Source organism: Nanorana parkeri, unplaced genomic scaffold, assembly GCF_000935625.1.
Source record: "Nanorana parkeri isolate BGI_ZX_2015 unplaced genomic scaffold, ASM93562v1 scaffold1273, whole genome shotgun sequence".
NCBI lineage: Eukaryota > Metazoa > Chordata > Amphibia > Anura > Dicroglossidae > Nanorana > Nanorana parkeri.
The window spans coordinates 187,224-213,792 of NW_017307541.1; the positions used below are offsets into that span (position 1 = coordinate 187,224).

At 45.1% G+C, this 26,569-nt stretch overlaps 1 protein-coding gene across 1 annotated transcript in view; it reads left to right on the top strand.

Annotated features, from left to right (window-relative positions):
- The window catches only part of LOC108797422 (AT-rich interactive domain-containing protein 4B-like), a 239,620-nt gene that overhangs the window by 107,153 nt on the left and 105,898 nt on the right, over window positions 1–26,569 (top strand). Inside the window, exons 5-6 of the mRNA XM_018569011.1 lie at window positions 5,289–5,368; window positions 21,311–21,402. Coding sequence (XP_018424513.1) covers window positions 5,289–5,368; window positions 21,311–21,402 — 172 coding nt within the window. The remainder of the gene's footprint in view (window positions 1–5,288; window positions 5,369–21,310; window positions 21,403–26,569) is intronic.

Here is a 26,569-nt window from a genome sequence, read left to right on the forward strand (position 1 = left end):
CTACTTGGTTTGGGAGGGATATATTAAGCAATTCTGATTTGCCGTAGTTTACTTTAAAGTTACTTACAGAACCGAAAGTGGAAAGTTCCTCCACAAGACGGGGCAACAAAAGGTCCGGTTGAGTTATATATAGGAGGAGGTCATCAGCATACAATGCCATCTTGAATTCACTAGAACCTATTGTTACCCCATGTATAGAGGAGTTTGCACGGATGGCAGAAGCCAGATGTTCCATTGTGATCACATACAGCAAGGGGGACAGGGGGCAACCCTGACGGGTGCCATTGGAGATTTTAATAGGATCAGAGAGCCTGTCATTGGCGCAAACGCGGGCGTAAGGAGATGAGTATAGGGCCATAATTTTGGATATAAACGGAGCACCAAGCCCCAGTTGAGTCAGTGAAGCGCAGAGAAAGTGCCAGCCAGCCCTGTCAAACGCCTTTTCAGCGTCCAAGGAGAGCATGCAGGCACCTTCTTCTCCTGGACATGGTCAATCAGGGCTATGGTCTTGGAGGTGTTATCCCTCGCTTCCCTTAGGGGGACAAACCCAACCTGGTCATTATGGATGATGGTGGGCAGTAGAGGTTGAAAGCGGAGGGCTAGTAATTTAGCATAAAGCTTGATATCACAATTCAATAAGGAGATTGGGCGGTAACTCCCAGGCATGGAGTGGTCCTTACCCGGCTTTAGTATCAGGGAGATATGTGCTAATAAGGATTGAGGGGCAAAGGGACAGGAGGGGGAGATAGAGTTGAAGACATCTAATATTAGTGGGGAGAGTTCAGGGGCAAAAAATTAAAAAAACCTCGCTGTGTAGCCATCAGGTCCTGGGGCTTTACCGTTTTTCGTGGCTTTGATGGCTCTAGTGAGTTCCTCAGTGGTGAAGGGGGAATCAAGGGTAGAGCGGAACTCAGGGGGTATGGAGGGTAAGGGAGTCCTGGCCAGATAACCAGATTAAGCAGTAGAGTCGCATATCGGGGGAGGGGTGGTTTCAAGGGAATCTAAGTTATAGAGCTTCGAATAGTAATGAAAGGAGTTCAAAATGTCAGTATTCGAGTGTACAGTGTTACCGTCAGGGGAGCGTATGGATAAAATAGAGCGTAAGCCCTGGCGTGGGTATATGGTGCGGGCCAATAAGGAGCTGCAATTATTACCGTATTCATACGAGCGCTTCAAGTAGCGATCCCTGTAACGCAAGGAAGCTTGATCCAGGAGAGCCAGCAATTGTTTACGGGTATTCAGGAGTTCTAATCCCGTGGAATCATCGCTCACTAGTTTATGTGATCTCTCCAGTGTGGATATCTTTGCAAATAAAGAGGTAATTTGCTGGGACCTCCATTTCTTAAGCCGGGCCCCATGCTTGACAAGGATTCCCCATAATACACATTTGAGGGTTTCCCACCTAATGGGAAGAGAGGTCGGGTCATTAGCATGATCCTGTTGAAAGTTAGAAATGGTCTGCTTGATCTCCGCACAGCACACTGTGTCAGAGAGGAGATTATCATTCAGCCTCCAAAATGGGGAAGTGGGCGGCATCGCAGAGAAGCGGAGGGAACAAAACAACGGTGCGTGGTCCGACAACACGCGTGGTCCAATGCTAATACCCGGTGAGGCGTCAAGTAAGGTTTGAGAGACAAACATGTAGTCTATCCTACTGTAAGAGTTATGTGCATGTGAGGAAAAGGTGTAGTCAGTGACGTCAGGATGTAGAGTCCGCCAAAAAGGTCAAGGAGGTGCATGGAGGCAAGTTTTTTTTTTTTAAACAATTTTTTTATTGTCGGACAGGAAGAAACGGAAAAAAACATTACATGACATATACAGGCGTACCATACAGCACCAAATATGCATAGCATTAACAGTTTAGACGGTACATCTGCAGTATCAGAGGCAAGTTTTTAAATTTCAACTTATGTAAGTCTGAATTCGAGATGGAACTTTTACCAGAGGATGTCTCGGCGTGGGTTGAAGTCGCCACCCAAAACTATGGCGCCCTCAGCGAAGGACTCCAGGACCCTCAGATAACGCAGACAAGCGGAAACCTGGGAAGAATTAGGCAAATAGATATTAGCAATCGTATACTTAGAGCCGTTTAACGTGGTTTTCAAAAAAACATACCGCCCTAAGGGGTCAATAGCAGAGTCGAGTACATTGATCTTACACATTTTGTGGATCCCAATGGAGACACCCTTGGATTTAGTAGAGGGATCAGTGCTGTGGAACCACTCTCTAGTAGCATTGGGAGCAGGCTGGGTGCTTCCCAGCGCAGAAGTGCGTCTCCTGAAGGAGCACAATATCAACCCTTTGTTTATGCATGTGATAACGAATCTGGGATCGTTTAGAGGGGTGATTTTAAACCCTTTCACATTAAAGGAACTTATTGACAGGGACATGGAAGAGCATAGTAGCCAGCATAATGGTGATAAAAACATGATCGGTCAACGGTATGCACCGCCCCAGGAACATAGAGAACAGACAACACAGCAGACAGACAAAACAGGGGTGACCGGACAAGGAACATAGAGGGAAACAACCGTAACAGATATAAAGGTGGCTCACAAGGGGAGCCCAAATGGGACTGTACCGCAGAGCCATGCCCCATAGGGCAGGCTCCAGGTAGGGAACCAAACTACTAAAGCCGGCCATATGGCCAAACACCTAGTGTAACATGGGTGACTTAGTATGGGGGCAGGGGGTCCCAAACGGAGCGATCAGATGAGAAATCTGCTCGTGGGCAGCACCCCACCACCAGCCTAGCAATAATAAACACATATACTGTACAAACTAAAGTAAAGATGGGGTTATGCACTGTAAGGTGAATGATGTAAACAGAACAAGGCACATCAGTTCGGAAGCACAATCTGAAACAGAAACGGTAAGACCAACAGGATCTATAACCGTGAACGGACACCCCGTCCTCAAATAGCAGGGATGGTTGAAGTTCCTGAAATATAGAGAACAGGACGAAACCAGTGTTCTCAAACTGTAAGGAACATTTTGCTATGGGACGGAAGCCTTGGGTTCCTTTAGTAGTAAAGCCGCCTGAAGGGAGGAAAACAAATCGCTTCACCGAGGAAGCAGATCTGCGAGGAGACTTCGTCTGCCAATGTTCACGGACCGGAACATCAGGAAAGCTCGTGGTATAGAGCCAATCCGGCAGGGATACCTGGGCCAGCTGAAAAAAGCAGAGGAACCGCGGGAGGTCACCCAGATGTTGGAAGATTGTGGATTTTCCATCGCGGGATGTGATCAGGCGGAATGGGTATCCCCAGCGATAGGTAATGCTGTTGGCGCGGAGCACTTCCAAAAGGGGTTTGAGAGCCATGCGCATCTGGAGGGTACGGCGAGAGAGGTCCGCCAGAAGGAGGATCGGGGAGCCGTTAACTGAATCTCATCAGACGCTCGGGCCGCCGACATCACCGCTTCCTTCACCGAATAAAAGTACACTCTGCAAATGACATCTCTCGGGCGGTTGGGGGTGGCTGACCGCGGGCCCAGGGCCCGATGTGCTCGGTCAATCTCTAGCGGTGAGTCGTTGGGCTTCTGCAGGAGCTGATTGAAGATAGCACGAACCATGTCAGTGAGAGCCGCAGGTTCCACTCCTTCAGGAATCCCCCGAAGGTGGATGTTGTTGCGCCGGGATCTGTTTTTCTGGTCGTCCAGTTGGTAGATCAAATCGTGCAATTGTATCGAGTGGTCTTGCAGCACCTGGTGATGTAGGTCTTATCTGGAAGACACTGCATCTTGAGTAGTTTCCAGGTCTTCCAGACGTGATCCAATGCCGGCAACATCTGCTTTGAGCCCAACCATCTCGGCCTTGTATGCGGCCTCCATCCAGGACACGTAACGCTCCAGGTCGGCACGTGTAGGCAGGGAGCGGATATAGGCCTTCAGGTCGTCCTCACCCTCTTCCCGGCCAAAATCCGAAGGATTAACGGACTCCTCCGACACCGAAGCCATCAATGGGGAGTGGGGAAGGCCTAACCGAGGGGAGGATACACTGGCCCGGGTGTTTGCCAGTCCAACGGGAGTCCACACGTGGCGAGGTCCGGGCCTGGTCTGAGAGGCCCGATACAGCCAGCTGGGCCGCAGATGAATGCGGCAACTTCTGCGAGGCCTGGAAGAAGGTGGCGAGCTTCCCCGATTTACGTCCACCTGTGCTCGGGGTTGCCTTGGGGTGTCGTTTGGTACCAATCAGGCGGTTAGGTTGCTAATGGAGCTGTAGAAAGGCTGTAGGGGCACCACGCACGGGAGCAGAGGAAATATGCAACTCACTCTGCCATGCGCCGGCCATGCCCCCGAGCAGCGGGGATTTGAAAGGACACAGGTTGCTGCAGCCACAGTTCTCAGGAGAACTGTGGACCCCGTTCGTAAGTACGGATTGCCAGTAAGTCGGACGTCTGTAACCCGGGGACTGCCTGTATGATGCGGATGCTGGTAATGATAGTACCCGCCAGGTACAACACAAGCTATTGGGTTCCTAGGTACTAGGATTATAGCCAGAGAGAGTCAATCAACATGTAGGAAAAAGGATGCAGGTGAGAAATCCCATTATAGGGTACTTGCAGTTGAGGAGTCAGACAAAGGTATGGAGGCAAGCTGGCCGTGAGGAGGAGGTCCCAGGTCATCTGGCTACAGGTAGAAGTTAGCAGGTGAGTAGAGGCGTCAGTTGGCTGCAGGACGCTAGGTCCTCAATAGTGGAACGCCGTGTCAGCCTCCCGACTTCTTTAAATAGCCTGCTGGGGTGGGGCGCACAGAACACCGGGCAGCTTCCGCGTTCCACCCTGGAACACAATGTGTCACGTCCCACGGGGAGGAGCCATAGAGACGCTCCCCCTAGCGCCGCGCTCCAGCGTGGAACGCAATCTGCGCACAGGGGAAACGCGGGAGGTCTTAAGTTATTCATACACATTTGAAGGCTGTGAAGACAACCTCTCGTAAGGTCTACTATTGGAAGGCATATTTTACATGGGTTCAGGCTAGGCATTGCCACCCCAGTAAGTACTCTGATGGAGGAATCCGATCTTTTCTCTAGTTGGGATTGGGTCAACTCTTAGCCTTGAGTACCATCTGACTCCTTTGCAAAAGCTTCCTGACAGGGCAGGGCAAAATGTGTGTGTTTTCCACGTGGAAAACTACGCGGAGAACGCAAACCCTATGTGTAAATGGAGCCTAATGCATGTGTTTTTTCTAGGTGAATGATATGTAAATATTATTTTAACTGCATTCTTGGTAAAAGTGTTTTTATGAAAAGCTACCAATTAATAATCTTTATTATCTCTGTGCAACAGTATTTGATGATGGAGATGAAAAGACTTTGCGGAGATCATCCCTCTGCCTGAAGGGAGAAAGACATTTTGCAGAAAGTCAAGTGAGTATTTCCCGATTTTCTTTTTTAGCATGCTTTAGCTTTTATCTGTAGGGGCGAGAATTCAACGGGTAACAAAAAGAGACCTTGCATACCAGAAATGGTATCTAAGGAGACAATTTATAAACAATGTGTGGAACTTTTCGACCTGCACATCTTTGTGAACACTTTTAGTATATTGTCTTCCCCGGTTGAATTTAATGTGATGTTGCCACTAGATAGAGTTGGTGAGCTTAGTAAATAGGTATTTCCTATGCTTCACAGCTCCATCTAATGGCCATAATAAGGATTTACATTACATTACATTTTACCTGAAATGAAAATATACTAAGGAAGGGAACACAGAACAAAAGTTCACATAGAGTTGTAGAGCGAATTGCTCTGCAAATTGTTTAGACATGTCCCCTTAGTGCAGCGGTTCTCAACGTGGGGGTCGCGACCCCGTCGGGGGTCGAATGACTAACTGCCGGGGGTCGCCTCGCGGCCCCGGGAAAGGTCTGCTCCGCTGTTTGTTTGGTTTTTTCCTGACATCGGAGCCGCATGCGGTCGTAAATCAGAGAAAAAAAAAACTTTCTCCCCTGACAGGTTCGCTATGCTCGATCGAGCATCGAGCATAGCAAACCTTTCTCTGCTTTTTTTCTTTCTGACATCGGGCCGCAGGCCGTAGTCAGTGAGAGAAAAAAAAATAAACCCATAGGAACACACAGCTAGATTCCTATTGGCTATTTCACTTTGCAATAGCAAACTAGCTATTGAGCCCGCCCTCTGCTGCTGCCACTTAGCAGAGGGGGACCTGAAATGAAGGTCCAGTTCTAATGATAGAATAAAAACCACCATAGGAATGCTGACGGATTACATATCTACTCAGGTAGGCCTGCACTCTCTCACCCCCTCCCACATGGTGCTGCTTTAATGTATTGCTGGGGTAGTCGGTAGTGGGATTTGTAGTCCTCTCTAGCTGCTAGTACATTGTGCTGTACCATCAGCTATAGAGGACTACAAATCCCAGCAATACATTATACACTGTACATTTGTTGTATTCCTCTGTATTTTGCGTTGCGCCGTATAATTATACAGCACACTGCAGAATACCAGCAGCTGTAGAGGACTACAAATCCCAGCAATAATAAATTATACGTCGCAATGGAGAATAACGCCAGCTACAGAGGACTACAAATCCCAGCAATAGTACCATATAGTATAATGTACTATTGCTGCGATTTTCTGTATTCCTCTGTAGCTGGCGTTATTCTGCGTTGAAAATACTTTTACTGTTAGGGGTTGCCACAACTTGGGCAATTTTATCAAAGGGTCGCGGCACTAGAAAGGTTGAGAACCGCTGAAATAGAGGATTTGTTGTCTCCTTTAAGCAGTGGTTCTCAAACTGTGGGTCGCTGTGTGTCCTCCTCAGCCCTCTCCTAGCGCAGCAGTGTCAGTTCTCCTGCCACGCCGCCAGATGTTGCTGCAGCAGCCGCGTCATCCCTAAATTTTACCATTGGGGGTCACCACAACTTGGCAAATGTTACCAAGGGGTCCCGGCCCTAGAAAGGTTGAGAACCACTGCCTTAGTGTGTCTCGACTGTTGGAAAAAATGTGCAATAAAACTTGCACCTTTTTTTGTGATTTCCCCGCTTAAGTGGTAAATACAACACAATGGACTCAATGTACAAAACTTACACACCAAGGTAAAGATTAAAATTTTTGGAGTCCATTAAGACTTAAAAATTTACAGCCACGTGGCTAAAATAAACAAGGATCATTATATCCTTGTGTAAATCTTTTTGAATTGAGCCTATATCCTGTTTGAAGCATTCCTTTTGATCCGCTTTGCCATGTTCACCTGTTTGAAGAGGAAAAACAAAAAAGAAAGTGTCAGCAGGCTTTTGGGCTTATGTCAATGAGTAAACTCTCATAGACTTGAATAGAGAGAGAAGCATAAAGCAAAAAGGAGCGCCTCCATAGTGTAAAACAGTATTTAACCCCTTCATGACAGTAAATATTTCATTTAAAAATTGGGTAATTTGTTGTGTTTTGGGGCATTTAATTAAATTTGTCACTAAATTTTGGGGTTTAATAAGGAGTTGCGCTAATATTGTGCAACATAAAAATTTTCAACTACCACCATTTTATTCTATAGGGTCTTGGCATTCAGAAAATATATAATGTTGGGGGGTTTTACGTCATTTTCAGGCCTAAAATGTGGAATATAACATGGGTGCAAAAATTGAAAAAAGGGCCTCAGTCATGAAGGGGTTAAACCAGAGTCTTCTGCCCCCAAGTATTCCACGGGTTTACATGTTTCAGAGGCATTGCCCCCTTCATCTGATGAAGGGGGCGTTGCCTCTGAAACATGTAAACCTATGCTTGGTATGTAATTCCTTTTTTCCTAACAATGTTGCTTAGCTTCCGCCAGGCGGTTGTTCCATCAGACATAACCCACTTTTAAAAGAATTGCAGAGCATAGCAGTCAATGTGCTGGACACTATTATGTGAACCTGGAGCCTCATCTAATGTATCATTACCCTCACATAAGAGAATGCATTTTACTGGTATTTAATCTATCATTAATTCTGTTCACTTTACATTCAGTGTCAAATTTCATACTGTTCATTTCTTAAAGCCATTAAATTTGCAAGTGTTTATTACAGCTTTCAGTAATAATTTCCACCAGTACCATAAATGACCATCATTAAACATCACAATCAAATTGCATTTGTTTATTGCGAGTGCACTACGAGCTAAAAAATTGTATTGTCACTTTTCAGTGACACAGGTCGTTGCTGTACGATTCAGAGAATATGTTGTCCGCACTCCATTCAGCTTCAGGATATCATCTTTTTTTTTTTTTAAATCAGATATTTTTTATTGACATTTTGGAGTTTTTAACATGTTTTTGAACAGCATAATTGACATCGCATACATATTGAAACGCCATACAGAGTCATATCCATAGAAATTAACACAACTAACTAACAACATATAGCCATGTGGCCTGCCATGTATCCCGCAGATGGAAATTGTGAAAAGGTCGGGGGGGAGTGGAGCAAGTAGGGGAAACAAACCCGAAGAGCATCTCCCTGTGTACTAGTATGTTCAGAAGAAAAATTAAGTATGCATACGCCACTGACTTGCAATTGTGCCCTGGTCATACCAGAGATGGGGGATACATAAGACTCTCATCCTCCGTTCTTACCCTGAGCCATGGCCCTGCGTTCATACTCTGTCTCCAATACAATGCACAGCATAAACCTCTACCAATCATCTGCCTACTGTGCCCTCCAGTCATCTCATCAAGCCCTCCAATGAGGCTAATGATCTCCAGTAGTCAGTGAGGGCCTAGCCCTCCACCTGTCCCAGATATTATAGAATTTGCGCAGAGTTCCCCTGTGCTCATATGTTATTTTTTCCAGGGCTATAAGACGGTCCAACTCCACCTTCCAGGTCTCTGCCCTTGGTGCGACATGCGACATCCAAAGGAGGGCAATAGTCCTCCTAGCTGCAAATAGAGCCCTAGAAACAGCCTCCACGGTGTAATTGTCCCAATCGGAGGCGTCAAACACACCGAGGACGCAGACCAGTGGAGAACAGGGGAGTTGGAGCGTAAAAATAGAATTAAGACATCGCACCACCTCAGTCCAATATCTCACCAGTTTGGGGCAGCGCCATAACAAATGTATAAGGGACCCTGGCTCGATACCACATTTAGGACATTTGGAGTCTGATCGAAATCCAATTTTAAGGAGGAACTCTGGGTGCGGTATGTTCGATGTAGGATGAAGAGCTGAGACAGCCTATGAGAGGCGGACAGGGAAGAGGCCCCAACCGAGGCTAGGGCAGCATCCCACTCCTCCTCCGTAAGGGCACCCAAGTCTCTCCCACGCCGACTTGCACTTAAGTGGATATTTACTTGAAAAGTGGGAGAGTATGTGGGAATATAATAGGGAGACAACTCCCTTGGTATGCGTGGATGATGCGATCTGTTCAAGAAGTGGCACCTTGGATATGTGTATCGGGCCAACCCCAGGGTGTGCCGAAAGGGCATGTCTCAGCTGAAGGTATTGGTAGAATTGGTTCCCCTTTAGGTTGAACTTGGCTTGGAGTTGCTGGAACGTACACAGTACGCCTTTATCGTAAATCTGGGAAATAAGATGTATTCCCTCTCTTTCCCAGGTAACAGAGTCCCTTAATTTTTGTCCCTCCGGCAATTTACGTTTATCCCACAAAGGGGTAACAGTAGTAACCTCTGAGAGCCCCCACAGGGTCCTGACAGACATCCACACCCTCGCCAGTAGTCTAGGCGTCGGAAAATCAGAATCTGGACAGCAAAGCGTTGTCTAGGAGCGACATTGGGGCTTGAGATCGGAACATGCGTGCAAATAGCCTAGCAGTGGCAGGAAGGTCCTCAGTGAGCGACCAGCCCGCCAAATGCTGCAGGTGTGCCGCCAGAAAATATGCCCATGGGTTGGGAAGTGCCAGTCCCCCCCTGCTCCTTGGGGTATTGAAGGAATTCTAACTTAATACGAGGGGGCTTGCCATTCCAGATGAAATCCCTAAATAGGGAGTTAATCCTTCGGAAGACATTTTGCGGGATCCAGCATGGGGAATTATGTAGAAAATAAAGTATTTGGGTCATCCAAATCATCTTGATCAAATTAATCCTACCCACCACCGATAAGGGAAGTTTCTTCCAGACTTTACATTGCACAGTTAGTCTAGATAATAATGGGAGCAAATTGTCCTCTACAAAAGCGTGGGGATTGGCGGACATATGGACACCCAGGTATGTGAAGTGAGACACAATAGGTATGTGCGATGCCGTAGGGGGCAAGGGGGCCTGCAGGGGATCCAAAAGGAGCAGTGAGGACTTGGACCAGTTGACATAGAGACCCGAAACCCGTCCAAACTCAGTCTGGACATAACCGTAGTGAGAGAGGCATGGGTGTCTGCCAGGAAGAGAAGCGTATCGTCTGCATATAGGGCTATTTTGTCCTCCGCAGGTCCCCTAGCAAAACCCCTAATCTCAGAGGAGGTTCGTATCATGGCGGCCAGAGGTTCCATGGCCAGGGCAAAGAGGAGGGGGGACAGGATATCATCTTTATTGGTATTCCTTCAGCTTTACATGAAAAAGGCAATATTTCAAAACCTCACAGGGTCCCTTTGTCAGACAATGTGGTGGGCTATATCACAGAAAGTTTCCTATGAGGAGCGCTTTCCTGTGGCGGAAAACCGGAAGCCGTAAGTGAATTTAAGGGAGAGAGGCACGAGACAGGAGCTGGGACGCATGCGCAGAACGGAGGGGAGAGCGGGTGATCGGGCGAAGTGGAGGATCGGTGGTGATCTACGTGGATCTGAGTGAAACTGGGGACTGCAGGAGCAGAGAGTGTGGGGTGATAGGTGCTGCGTGAGGAGAGCGAGTGTGGGAGAGCCGTGCTGCAGGAGCAGAGTGAGTGGTGTGAGCGTATGGGGTGATCAGGTACCGCAGGCTGAGGTGTGAATCCACAAGTGGAGTGGTGAGAGGGGTGTACTGACGGTTAATAACTGCTGGGCATTAATTAGATAAAAATTATTATATTACTGGGAACAACAGCAACTCAGCCACGAAGTGGTAGGCCACGTAAAATGACAGAACGGGGTCAGTGCATGCTGAAGAGCACAGTGCACAGAAGTCGCCAACTGCCTGCAGAGTCAGTAGCTACAGACCTCCAAACTTTGTGTGGCCTTCAAATTGGCACACCAACAGTGCGTAGAGAGCTACATGGAATCGGGTTCCATGGCCAAGCAGCCGCATCCAAGCCTTACATCACCAAGTGCAAAGGTTTGGATGCAGTGGTGTAAACCACGCCACCACTGGACTCTAGAGAAGTGGAGACATGTTCTCTAGAGTGACAAACAACACTTCTCTGTCTGGCAATCCGATGGAAGTTGCCGGAGTTTGGCGGTTGCCAGGAGATTGGTACTTGCCTGACTACATTGTGCCAAGAGTAAAGTTTGGTGGAGGGGGGATTATGGTGTGTGGTTGTTTTTTAGGGGTTGGACTTGGCCCCTTAGTTCCAGGGAAGGGAACTCTTAAGGCATCAGCATACCAAGACATTTTGGACAATTTCATGCTCCCAACATTGTGGGAACAGTTTGGGGATGGCCACTTCCTGTTCCAAAATGACCACAAAGCAGACTGGTGCGCAGACATGAATGAGCGAGTTTGGGGTGGAAGAACTTGGCTGGCCATCACAGAGTCCTGACCTCAACCTGATGGAACACCTTCCGGATGAATTAGAGTGGAGACTGCGAGACGGGCCTTCTCGTCCAACATCAGTACCTGACCTCACAAATGTGCTTTTGGAAGAATGGTCAAGCATTCCCATAGACACACTCCTAAACCTTATGGACACCCTTCCCAGAAGAGTTAAAGCTGTTATAGCGGCAAAGGGTGGGCCAACTCAATATGAACCCTAAGGACTAAGATGCCATTAAAGTTTGTGTGTAAAGTCAGGCATCCCAACACTTTTGGCAATATAATGTGTGTGTGTATTGCAGATCTTAATCAGGGATCCTCTCAAATGATCTCTGAACGCACTATTCGCAGTAAACTGCATCATATGGGATATGGAAGCCGAAGGCCTGTTTGAACACCTTTGCTGTCTGCAGTTAACAAGATTAAAACGTCTCCAATTCGCACAGGAACACAAGGATTGGACAGCCGAGCATTGGAAAAAAGTCCTGTGGTCCGATGAATCACGTTTCCAGTTACATCATGCAGATGGCAGAGTGAGAATTTGGCGGGAACAGCATGAATGCATGCACCCCACATGCATTGTTATGGTTTGGGGCATGTTTTCCTGGCATGATTTGGGCCCTTCAATCCGTGTGCAACAACATCTGAATAGCACAACATACCAAAGTATCGTTGATGATCAAGTTCATCCTATCATGTTGATGGCGTATCCCAATGGAGATGGCTTCTTCCAACAAGACAATGCGCCATGCCACGGTGCTCGTATTGTGCAGGAGTGGTTTCAAGAACATGAAGGAGACTTTTCCTTGCTTAGGTGGCCCCCACAATCACCAGATCTCAATCCAATTGAGCATTTGTGGGACGAAGTTGAAAGAGCCATCAGGCAGCTGGTTCCACAACCATCAAATCTCACAGAACTGGACAGTGCTATTCTTCTGGCATAGTGTCAGATTCCTCGCATCACCTTTCAACATCTCGTGGAGTCAATACCAAGAAGAATCACAGCAGTATTGAAGGCAAAAGGTGGCCCAACAAAGTACTGATGGGGTTGTCATCATTTTCTGGGTTTTTTTTTCTGGTTTCTTTGCTGTAGTGTCACGCTGATACCTGCATAGATTCGGCATGAGTTTCCCTCTCCTTGTGGTGGATGCACTGAAGCCTTCTGAGAGGTAGGGTGGCACCGAGGGCCCATAGTGGTTAAAAAAGAGTACTGTCTCACAGAATACATTAAGTATTCTTACATTTATATTTTCCAGGAGTATGAGCCCCAGTGGTAAAAGATCAAAAAGTCACTGGATATAAAATCATAAATAAAACAAGCAGTCCAAGAAAGCTTGCAAGATTATCTACCAGAGGGGCCCTCGACATCCCGGGTGGGTACAGCCCGGTCCAAGCCTGTTTGGTCCGTGGGGGTCTCAGACAAAGGAGTTTTTTTTCTGATGGATCCTCGGGACGGAGGAACAGGATTTACATTCTTTTGATTTTGCTCTTATAGCGCCTTTTGTTTCAGCCATTAAAGAGGCTATCGGTTGGGAATCCACGGACCCGCCTCGGAAGAGCCCTGCGTACTTCCCGAATCTGAAAAAGGAAAGCCCTACTTTTCCTGTGATCCCGTAAATTAGGTATCTCGTAGAAGAAGAATGGCTGAAGCCAGACAGGAAATTACAGTTCCACAACAGGTTTTCAAAGTTGTACCAATTAAGTTTGGCTGACGCAGCACTTTAGGATTCACCTCCAGCGGTGGATGCAGCACTCCAACGGTTGGCTTGTCATATGTCCCTTCCTTTTGGACAATTTGGTGGCATTTAAAGATGCCATGGATCGCAGGATGGATGCAGACCTAAATAGGATCTATACGACTGTGAGCTGGGCCCTTAGGCCAACATTAGCATTGACCTCACTTAATATTATCAGCTGGGTATTATTTGTACTGTTGGCTGGACATTAATCATATTATCAGCTGGGCACTAGTTGTATTATCTGCTGGGCACTAATTGTATTATCTGCTGAGTATTAATTGTACTGTTGGCTGGGCGTTAATCAATTTATCAGCTGGGCATTGTGTATTAACTGCAAGTGTATAAACTGCTGAGCATTAGTGTAGTAACTCCTGGGTATTAGTATAATAGTTCCTGGGTATTAGTATAATAACTCCTAGGTATTAGTTTAAAACTGCTCGGGCATAAAATAAATAACCAATTATTATTTTTTTATGTCTGCCATGGTTATGCTACCCAGTGCACATCGTGTGCAATGTATGCGTTTCTTGAACATGCATTCGAGGGTGAATACTGTTGCACCAGATGTGAGCTGGTTGTTCGTTTGGAAGACCAGATTCTGGATCTAAACAACAAACTGGCAACACTACGGAGCATAACCAACACGGAAAGGAGTCTGGACGTGACGCACCAGGCTCTGGTGGAGGTGGCATAGATAAGGAGGGGGTTTGGAGAAGCAGGATCTTGAGGTGGGTAGCTGGGTTACCGTTAGAGGGAGGAGTAAAGGGAACAGTGCGAGAGAGGTCAGTCTTGAACTGATACACCCCAATAAATATGCCAGGTTGCAGGATGTTAGGGATATTAGTTCAGGGGTGACATTGCTGAAGCAGGAAGCCTCCTCTATCTGCAGGGGGAGTGACTGCTCCAGTAAGGATGGAGGGTCAGGAAAGACAGATCTTGGTGGTAGGGGATTCTATTATCAGACGGACAGACAGGGTAATCTGCCATCGGGACCGTGGGCGTCAAACAGCCCGTTACTTACCTGGGGCTCGTGTTCGACACATCAAGGAACAAATGGACAGGTTACTGGATATGACCCAGCTGTCATGGTGCACATCGACACATGCTCCAATAATGCGGACATGGTTGTAGACATAGCGATTAGGGATACATTGGGCAATAGTGATCATAGGATGATTACTTTTAACGTTGGGTACAGAACAGTGAAGTGTGTTGGTTTGACAAGAATATTAAACTTCAGAGAGGCAAACTTTGATAAGCTGTTTCGCCTAGTACATGACACTAAATGGGGCATCTTATTTCTAGAACAGAACACTAATAAGAAGTGGGACTGTTTTAAGAATACATTACATAATAGTATGCAAACTATTTGAGGGGATGATAAAGGATTATTTCGTGGATTTTATCCACGGTAATGGTGTAATAAATGATAATCGGCATGGGTTTAGAAGGGATCGTTCTTGTCAGACCAACCTACTGACATTCTACAGAGAAGTAAGTAGAGATCTGGATAGAGGGAAACCGAAGGATGTTCTATATCTGGATTTTGCCAAAGCTTTTGACACGGTACCACATAAACGCTTAGTACACAAGCTGAGACCTATGGGCATAGATAAAATGGTGTGTACATGTGTGATGGACTCCCTGATACCCCGACTGGATATCTCCGTCTTCAGCCTGTTCCCTGGGTGCTGGAACCAGAAGCGGTGACTATGGCATGGAAGGCTTACTCCAAGAATCAGACAGGACTGACTTTGGAGTGAAACAACAACTGCTTTATTGAGGCCGAGCACACAGAATTTATATCTGACAGGAATAGATAAGAGTTCATGGTTACATGGAAGAGTTTCCTCCCCCAGACAGCTAGGTGCCGCATTGTATTGTCTTACTTAGAGAGGAGCTTCATCTCATCACTCTAACAATGGCCCCTCCAGCCCACCTGCTGCCTTTGGAACAATGGTTTTCATCAAGTCACATAGTGACCGGCTCTCCCCAGATAACATAGTAAACTGTAAAATACACACAACACACAAAGTTCTCCGGAGCAATGACTCTTTGCAGCCCTAGGTCCGTCACAACATGGATAGAGAACTGGCTACAGGAACGTGTCCAGAGAGTATTGATAAATGCCTATTTTTTAGATGTGTCTATGTTGGAGAGTGGCGTGCCCCAGGGTTCTGTGCTAGGCCCCATACTGTTTAATCTGTTTGTTAATGATATCAGGGAAAGTATTAACAGCCATGCTTTTGTGTTTGCTGATGATACTAAAATTGGGAGGGTAATAGACACTGATTTAGACACTAAAACATTATAGGAGGATTTGGATAAAATAGGGGAGTGGGCAAACATATGGTAGATAAGGTTTAATGTTGAAAAATGTAAAGTAATGCATTTTGGGGTTAAAAACAGGCAAGAAGAATACACATTATTGGGTACTCCACTGGGGAAGTCAAAAATTGAAAAAGATATGGGGATCATAGTAGACCACAGATTGAATAATAGTTTGAAATGCCAGGCTGCAGCAAGCAAAGCGAGCAGAGTACTGTCTTGTATTGAAAATCGAATGTACTGTAGAGACAAAAATCATTTTGCAACTTTTACAGATCACTTGATCAGCCTCATCTGGAGTATGCGGTCCAGTTTTGGTCACCAGTCCACAGAAAAGATGTCCTTGAGAGGAGGGCAACTAAACTAATTAAGGGGCTGGTGGACCTAAGCTATGAGACAAGGTTATTAAACTTAAACTTGTTCACGCTGGAAGTGAGGCAATTACGAGGGGACATTATTTTGAAAATGTTTAGTGGTGATGGTAACATAAGCAATAAACGTTTTACAGTAAACTCCGTAACATAGACTAGAGACCACCACCTAAAACTGGTAAGGTGAAAAGATTTAACTACAAAGGGCGGATGGCCTTTTTTTACAGTGAGATTGGTTAAAGTCTGGAATTCGCTGCCACAAGAAGTGGTATCAGCTAAGAGTATTGAATCATTCAAAAAGCATTCAGATATCTTCTTCGGAGACCGTAACATACAGGGGTACAGGTACACTTAAAAACAAGGACGGAAAAGGGACTGGTGTACACATATACAAATGCACAATCACACATACACACAAAGGTTGGACTTGATGGACCTGTGTCTTTATTTAACCTCAAATACTATGTAAAGTGGACACTTTGCGCGACATAGGGACCCTGTGAGATTCAGAAGATAGGATATTCTGACACGGTAAAAAATGATATTTTGAAGCAGAATGGTGTGCGAACAACATATCCTCTGTATTGTATACTGTGGCACCATCCACCATTTTGTTCCAGGGCTCATTGCATTCTGGAGTATATCAGTACAGTGTGTGAAGAAGTTATCACAGAGGTTGTTGATATAGTCACACATTTATAGTAATACCAGCTTTACGTAATTTGGGTCAAATATGTACCATCTTTACACGCTATGTAGACTGATGACTTAATTTTATGGGGTCTAGCTAGATCATGGGGCCCCAAAACAACATGTTAATAGAGCCCCCATGCAGCCTCTCTCTCTCTCTGGTACATGGCAGTGTCAAGTTGGACAACAATAATATTAATAGCAATAATATTTATGATTTCTTTTTATTAAGTGTTAGTGCTATCACAAACAACTATTCTATCACCTTAATACAATTTCTTAAACTGTTGCTGTTTTTTACATTCAGGTCACAGCTGTTTTATGAGTTTATAACTTAGGAGACACTGTTTTTTGCAGCCCCTGGTTATATTTATCAGGCATACAGGGTTAATATTGCAGTGGCTATGACTAAAAGCTCTGAAGTTAAAAAAAAAAAAAAACTCGAAGGGGAGGAAGGAAAGCCAGGGAGGGTAGTGTGTAGTAAGGCCGGAGAACCCAAAGGCACCTCCTGTGTGTCTGATGTCAGTTCTCCTAGACTGGAAACTTCTCAATTTGTAAACGACAAATTTTACAACCCCTATAATACAGCAACATGATATACAGTCATAGACACATTTGTTGATACCTTTACAGCTCATTAAAACAATGCTGCATTCCTCCTGAAAAGTGATTGCATTAAAAGCAGCTATTTCATATATACCTGCATGCCTTTGGTATGTCATAAAGTAAAGCAAAAAAGCGTGAAGAGCTCAATTATCACTTATTTGATAAAGCTATTCTAAAAAAGCCTATACAAATCTGTTGGTACTCCCAGAAGAAAAATATAAGTATAAGGATCATAGTTATGCTGACTCCGATTGTTGTGCTAGTGACTTATCCCTTGCTGAGACCTCTATGCCTGGCCTGTATAAGCAGATTCAATCACTGAGGACAATCATTGTCAGATAGCTGAACTCACCAATACCGTTTCATCCAAAAAGGGTTGCTTTATTCTGAACATCAGGGTTACAGCAGATGACAGGAAACAGCAGAATGAATGGTTTCAGAATTATGCGGTCAAAAGATGATGCTTTGGTAGCGTACTGTGCAGAATACACGTGGCCTGTTGGCTGTGGCCATGACACAGGAAGTACTGACCAACAAGAAGGGTGGCGCATTACACACAGGAGATGTGTCATAGACCAGGAAAGGAATACAGGAAAAACAGGTGTATTATCACAAAAGGCCACTAGATGGCAGCATATAACTAAATATAGAATATCCATAGGAAAATGGTATAAAGAAAACAATCTATATAAATCCTTATCTAAATAAAACTGCTATGCCCCATTGGGGCGGCACAATAGTGATAATTCAAAGTCACTGTTTCCTGTAATTAGTATAACACATCTTCAATCTTGTAATTAGTCAATCAGCCTATTTAAATGAAGAAATAGTCACCCTACTGTATGGTATCATTGTATGCACCACACTGATTTTTGTTAAATATTAAATAAACAGTGATACATGCCAACATTTTTTGGCAGTTTCAAGTTATTTAATAGACAATGGTGGGTTTTTCTTTTTTTGTGGAAGGGCACTAACAAATTTGTCCCCCACTGTATTACTGGATTTGTGTAATCTCTACATTCACACAAATTTTCTATGTTTTATGTGCCTCAACAACCCCCAGGTATAGTAGCAGCTGTGTGGGGTTCTAAGGCTATAATTACATCACTGGTTGTAGCCAATATGTATATTGGATGCCAGCCCTAAATCAACTACACTCAAAAAATGCATAATTTATAACAATAATAGAACAATGACCCACTCATAGGATACAAACAGTAAATAAAGGGTATAGAGAAAATAAAAGATTATAATAACAATGAAAGCAGCAATACATTTAGGCAAGACATGTGGATAATATGGATAGTTTGAGGATGAGAGGCAGAGAAAGAAAATTCAAAAAACAAAACAAAACATGTGTGTTCGAAAATCAGAAAGGTAGGATGGTTCAAAATTTAGTAGAGAACTAAACATAAATAAGCAAAGCAAAATCTGAAGCAAGGTGACCATAAAACCATACATTTTAATTTACCATTCCTTTTTCTCAGTGCCTCGATCTCCATCCAGATTGTCTACATTCCCCAAATATTCTTATTGGTCTTGTTGATCTTATAATCTTTTTTATTTCCTTTTTGTGTGTTGTCTGTATCTTAGGCACTCATTATTTTAATGTTTTGTTTTCTTGATGCACTTTTTGGGTGTGGTTGAATATTTTTTATACCACCTACTGTTTTAGCTGGCCATAGCCGAACAAAATGTGGGTTGCACACCACTAAATTGCTGGTCACAATAAACCACTTTATCAAAGTTCTTTACACACTCACTCATCGTCTAATGAATTTGCTGGAGTAACACAGTAGGTAGTGCTATACAATTTAGTTAAAAATCAATGTATCTATTTCCCTACAATTTTAGATATTGTGGCATATTTTTTTCAAAGGTTTAACATTCAATAGAAAGGCTAATCCATGCTAATAACATTTGTTTTTTATGTTGACTATTATAATTTTTGTGTGCAACACTTATGTGCCTGACATTATTCTCTAGTCGGGTAAAGCATGTAAAAAAGAAAGAAAACTCCTAAGAGTCAATTCTACATTTTACAGTACTAGTCTTTCAAATACAGACCATTTTACTATCTTGAGCATTTTCCATGCATCTCACACAAAAGTAAGCAGCTCAGTATCTCACAGAAGTGGGTAAACCCCTCACATTGTTGTAAATATTTTATTATATAATTTTATGTGACGACACTGAAGAAATTACACTGTGCTACAATGTAAAGTAGTGAGTGTACAGCTTGTATATCAGTGTACATTTGCTGTCCCCTCAAAAAAACTCAACACACAACTATTAATGTCTAAACCGCTGGAAACAAAAGTGAGTACACCCCTAAGTGAAAATGTCCAAATTGGGCCCAATTAGCCATTTTCCCTCCCCGGTGTCATGTGACTCGTTAGTGTTACAAGGTCTCAGGTGTGAATGTGGAGCAGGTGTGTTAAATTTGGTATCGCTCTCACTCTCTCATACTGGTCACTGGACGTTCAACATGGCACCTCATGGCAAAGAACTCTGAGGATCTGAAAAAAAGAATTGTTGCTCTACATAAAGATGGCCTAGGCTATAAGAAGATTGCCAAGACCCTGAAACTGAGCTGCAGCACGGTGGCCAGGACCTTACAGCGGTTTAACAGGACAGGTTCCACTCAGGACAGGCCTCGCCATGGTCGTCCAAAGAAGTTGAGTGCACGTGCTCAGTGTCACATCCAGAGGTTGTCTTTGGGAAATAGACGTATGAGTGCAGCCAGCATTGCTGCAGAGGTTGAAGGGGCGGAGGGTCAGCCTGTCAGTGCTCAGACCATATGCCGCACACTGCATCAAATTGGTCTGCATGGCTGTCGTCCCAGAAGGAAGCCTCTTCTAAAGATGATGCACAAGAAAGCCCGCAAACAGTTTGCTGAAGACAAGCAGACTAAGGACATGGATTACTGGAACCATGTCCTGTGGTCTGATGAGACCAAGATAAACTTATGTGGTTCAGATGGTGTCAAGCATGTGTGGCAACAACCAGGTGAGGAGTACAAAGACAAGTGTGTCTTGCCTACAGTCAAGCATGGTGGTGAGAGTGTCATGGTCTGGGGCTGCATGAGTGCTGCTGGCACTGGGGAGCTACAGTTCATTGAGGGAACCATGAATGCCAACATGTACTGTGACATACTGAAGCACAGCATGGTCCCCTCCCTTCGCAGACTGGGCCGCAGGGCAGTATTCCAACATAGCGACCCCAAACACACCTCCAAGACGACCACTGCCTTTCTAAAAGAAGCTGAGGGTAAAGGTGATGGACCGCCAAGCATGTCTCCAGACCTAAACCCTATAGAACATCTGTGGGGCATCCTCAAACGGAAGGTGGAGGAGCGCAAGGTCTCAACATCCACCAGCTCCGTGATGTTGTCATGGAGGAGTGGAAGAGGACTCCAGTGGCAACCTGTGAAGCTCTGGTAAACTCCATGCCCAAGAGGGTTAAGGCAGTGCTGGAAAATGGTGGCCACACAAAATATTGACACTTTGGTCCCAATTTGAACATTTTCACTTAGGGGTGTACTCACTTTTGTTGCCAGTGGTTTAGACATTAATGGCTGTGTGTTGAGTTATTTTGAGGGGACAGCAAATGTACACTGATATACAAGCTGTACACTACCTACTTTCCTACTTTACATAGTAGCAACGTGTCATTTCTTCAGTGTCGTCACATGAAATGTATAAATATATTTACAAAAATGTGAGGGGTGTACTCACTTCTGTGAGATACTGTATATTTTAATTGACTCTGATTATTTGATCCTCATATTTTGGGCATTCTAGGGTGAACAAATTATCTAAGATTATGTGCAACCTGGAGGTGCTTGCTCAGGGATCAGCATTTGCTTTGGGAGGTAAAAAAAAAGCTGCACAGGTCCCATTGAAAAGTTAAATAAAAAAAGTAAGTTATGTATATTAATTATTAAAGAGTGGCAACTTGTGTATTTTCCTTTCAGACACTCGATCAGCTTCCTCTTACCAATCCTGAGCATTTTGGAACCCCTGTAGTAAGAAAGAAAACCAGTAGAGGGAGAAGATCAAATCACATGTGAGTAAATAACGTCATGATAATTACTTTTATTAAGACTTTATATTGTTTGTATGAATTTGATCTTATTGTGACCAGAAGTGTAGAAATATAAGCCGAAAAAAACTTTAGTTTTTATTGGTTTTAATTTATTGTTTTTTTTTAGTTATGACCAAATAGGTTTTCTTTAGCTTTTCCATATATTTTGTAAGAAGGTCACTGGTCTGTACTCAGTAGTTTGCAGTATATGCAGATTTATTGTGAATAATCATAAACAGTCTCTTCCAATAGGGCTCTCTCTCCCTATTCAACAAAACAGCTTTCGGCAGCAGTAACACAAAATAAAAAGGCCTACTCCACCTTAGGAGTCTAACAGTAGTTTCCCTCACTACTTCCTACTGGAGCGGCTATTGCAGCTTCCAGTACCAAAAAGAAGCATAAAGAAACAGTCTTAACATACAATTCTTAGCCAGACCTTAGCCCACAGGTATTCAGGCGCTCTCCAGTCTGTGCATGCATCCATCCAGTTCAGCATGGATCTCTCTCTCTCTCGGCTCGCTCTCCCCCCGATTGCTCTCCCCTCGATCGCGCTCTCTCTCTCTCTCTCTCCCCCCCAGTCACTATCAGGTGTAGGCTAATTAATAGGGAGAGGAGGTGTACCTGTTGGGGCAAGGCTTGAATCCATCTTACCTAGGGAAAGTTGCCCTTTTCAATCTTTCACTGACATACACAGAGTCATATACCCTGTCACATATCCTCACCCCCCCCCCCCCCCCCCCCCCCCCCCCCCACCCGGGACAGAGCATCCGCATTACTGTGAAGGAGGCCTGTCCTATGGTGCACCACTAAAGTAAAAGGTTTGCAAGGACAAAAACCATCTTGTGACCCTAGCGTTCTTGTCCTTGTTGGTGTGCATCCATTTTAACGGAGCATGGTTCGCGACGAGGGTAAATCGCCTGCCCAACAAATAATAGCTGAGTTTTTCTACTGCCCACTTAATCGCCAAACACTCTTTTTCCACTGTGGCATAGCGTTGTTCTTGAGGTAACAACTTCCGACTCAAATACAGAACAGGGTGTTCCTCGTCACCCACATTTTGGGACAAAACTGCACCCAAACCCACCTCCTGAGGCATCGGTCTGGAGAAAGAACTCCTTCCTAAAGTTGAGAGTCACAAGCACAGGTTGGGCACAAAGCGCTGCCCGCAGACCAGCAAAGGCTTTCTCAGCCTCGCTGTTCCACTTCACCGTGTCCGGACTTCTGGCTTTAATAAGGTCAGTGAGCGGAGCGGCCCTTGCAGAGAAGTGAGAAATAAACCTCTGATAGTAGCCTACAATTCCCAAAAAGGCCCTGACCTATTTTTTAATTGGTGGTTTGGGCCAGCTCTGTATAGCTCCTACCTTGTTCGTTTGCGGTTTAACATGTCCTCTGCCAACCAGATAACCCAAGTATCGAGCCTCAGCTAAACCCAAGGCACATTTAGAGGGGTTGGGTGTCAGTCCAGCTCTTCTAAAAGTGTCCAACACTGCCTGCACTTTGTCCAGATGGCTTTCCCAGTTTGGGCTATGAATGATCATGTCATCCAAGTATGCGGCCGCATATTTGGTGTGGGGCCTGAGCAGTTTATCCATCAATCTTTGGAAAGTGGCTGGGGCTCCATGGAGGCCAAAAGGCATTATCCTGTACTGAAACAGGCCATCAGGTGTGGCAAAGGCTGTCTTCTCCCAGGCAGGCTTTGTTAATGGGATCTGCCAATAACCTTTTGTTAGGTCTAAAGTATTTATTATTATTATTATTATAATACAAGATTTATATAGCGCCAACAGTTTGTGCAGCGCCTTACAATATAAGGAAGACATTACAATCACAATACAATTCAAGACAAGATGTTAAGGAGGGCCCTGCCTATGAGGGTTTAGAATCTAAAAGGGAGGGGAAGGTGATACATGAGGAGATAGATGCGTGGGGATGAATTGTTTGTGATTGTTTGTGAACATGATGGTTGAGCAGTTAGGTTGATGTGGCATAGGCTTCCCTAAAGAGATGAGTCTTTAGGGAATGCCTAAAGGCAGTCAAGGTGGGAGACAGACAGACAGGTTGGGGTAAAGAGTTCCAGAAAACGTTATTTCCTTTACTGATCTTCTCATGGTGCCATCTGTGGTCACTACAAGCACCCACCCAGCCACACGGGTCTTTTCTTTTCGGTAAGTGCCACACGGGTCTTTTCTTTTCGGTAAGTGAGTGCAGCGAGATCTCTTAATTTTTGATTTCTAGTAAGCAGGAGGTCTTGGGAAGAGCAAAGCGGACGGTTAGGGTGATACTTTGAGACAAGGTTTGAGATATAGCCGGGGGCAGAGTTGTGGATGGCTTTGTAAGTGATTTTGAATATTTTGAATTTTATCCTTTGGGCGAGTGGAAGCCAGTGTAGGGATTGACAGAGGGGGGCTGCAGACGTTGAACAGTTCATTAGGTGAATGAGTCTGGCAGCTGCATTCATGATAAACTGAAGGGGGGATAGCCTGTGTAGTGGAAGGCCAATGAGGAGGGAGTTGCAATAGTCAAGACCAGATATAATAAGTGAGTGGATGAGTCATTTCTTTGGTGAGGAAGGGGCGTATTTTGGAGATGTTACAAAGGTAAAGGCGGCAGGATCTGGATAGTGATTGGATGTGGGGAAGAAAGGTGAGGTCCGAGTCGAGGCTGTCACCTAGGACCTTGGCATGGGAGGAGGGTTGGATAGTTGTGTTAACAATCTCAAGGGAAAAGTTGGGGGAAGGTGCTCGTGCGGGAGGAAATATCATGAGCTCAGTTTTTGAAAGGTTGAGAAGGTTGAGTTTTAAGAAGTGTTGCGACATCCAGACGGATATGTCAGTTAGTAGATTAGTGACACGCAAGGACACTGAGGGAGTAAGTTGTGGAGTAGAAATATATATTTGAGTGTCATCGGCATAGAGATGGTATTGGAAGCCATGGGAGGTTATTAATTGACCAAGGGAGGAGGTGTAGATAGAGAAGAGAAGGGGCCCAAGGACAGAGCCTCGGGGGACCCCTAGAGGAAGAGGAGGGGAGGAGTTAGAGTTGTAGGTGACACTAAAGGAGAGCTTAGATATAGATGGGTAGGAGGAGAACCACGAGAGAGCAGAGTCTTGTAGCCCAAGTGACTGGAGTTTTTTGAGGAGGAGCAGGTGGTCAAAAGTGTCAATCAGCAGAAAGGTCTAATAGCAAGAGTAGAGAATAGTGGTCATTGTTTTTAGCTGTTTGTAAGTCATTAGTGAGTTTTAGGAGGGCGGTTTCAGTGGAGTGTAGAGGGCGAAAGCCAGATTGTAAGGGGTCGAGAAGGTTGTTATCAGCAAGGTGGCGACAGGCGGCTGTAGATAAGGCGTTCTAGGAGTTTGGAGGTGAATGGGAGTAAGGAGATTGGTCTGAGATTGCTGAGGTCGGTAGGGTCCGTTGAGGGTTTTTTGGGTATTGGGGTGAACAGGGCATGCTTCAGAGGGGAGGGAAAGATGCCAGTAGATGGGGAGAGATTGAAAATGTGAGTAAGAGTGTAGGATAGAGCAAGAGGGTGACCGAAGTAGTGCTGAGAGAACAGGGTCCAGGGGGCAAGTGGTGAGGTGGATGTCGGAGAGAAGCTTTGTCACCTCCTCTGTGGTGACGGGGTCAAAAGAAGAAAGTAACAAGTGTGATGGAGGGTCTGGAACATGAATAGGGGAAGGTGACTGCACAGTGGCGATCTGATCCCGAATTGTATCTATTTTGTTTTTGAAATTAATGGCAATGTCTTGGGCAGTGAGTTAGTGGGTGGTGGTGGTGGAGGACATTGTAGAGCGTTAAAGTAGTGAAAAACTTGTCTTTGCCTAGTCGCTCTACTAGTTCATGCACCCTAGGCATGGGATAGGCGTCAAATTTAGACACCTCGTTTAACTTCCTGAAGTCATTACAGAACCTGATGGACCCATCAGGTTTAGGCACTAGAACAATCGGGCTGGACCACTGGCTGTGAGACTCCTCTATCAAGCCAAGCTCAAGCATTTTCTTGACTTCAGCCCTTACAGCTTCCCGTTTTGCCTCCGGAATGTGATATGATTTTACCCTTACGGTAACCCCTGGTTCTGTAACAATATCATGGGTAATATCGGGGTTTGTCCAGGGTTGGGGGAGAAGACATCTCTATTCTTCTCAACCAAGCGTCTAGTCTCCTCTATTTGCTCAGGTGTCAGGTCTGGAGAGATTGTCACTGAAGGTCTTCGAGACTGCAGATCAGGCTTTGTGTCACCCACTGTGGCCGTGCAGGCCTCTCTAGTCCTCCATGGCTTAAGAAGGTTTATGTGAAACACAGCCTCCTTCTTTCGGCATCCTGGCTGACTAACTTTATAATTTTCTGGGCACACTTTTTCCAAAACCTCATAGGGTCCCTACCACTGTGCTAGAAGTTTACTTTCTGTGGTGGGTACTAGAACCATTATTCTGTCCCCCTTTCCAAACTGTCTCACTGTGGCTCTCTGGTCATAGTAGGACTTCTGCATACTTGGAGCCTGCTCCATATGCTGGCGAACAAGAGGAGCAATTTGAGTGATACGCACCCGCATATCTTCGACATACTGGAGCACATTAGTCCCGGTTACTCCCTGCTTTTCCCAGGTTTCCTTTAGGACAGGGGTGTCAAACTCAATTTAATCGTGGGCGTATCAACATTTATGGTTGCCCTCAAAGGTATCTGTAAGACTATATAAATGTATCTAATATTTATCATAATTGCTTCTGCATTCGATCATCACTGGTTTTAGAAATAACTTAATACCTAGATCTGAAAGTAGAAGTCTAGAAAAGGACCTGGTGGGCCCGATTTGGCCCCTGGGCCTTGAGTTTGACACATGTGCTTTAGGACATCATGTATACCCCTGGGGTGCCTGCCATATAAAAGCTCAAATGGGGAGAAGCCCATGGAACTTTGGGGAATCTCCCGAAAGGCAAACAGGAAAGGAAGCAGCAAGTGCCAATCTTTCCCATCCCTGCTAACAACTTTTCTCAACATCCCCTTTAGGGAACGGTTAAAGCTTTCCACCAACCCATCTGTCTGGGGGTGGTACACTGACGTTCTCAGTGTCTGTACATTAAATAGCTGCCGCAGCTCTTTCATAATGTGGGACACAAATGGTGTCCCCTGGTCAGTGAGCAACGTCTTTGG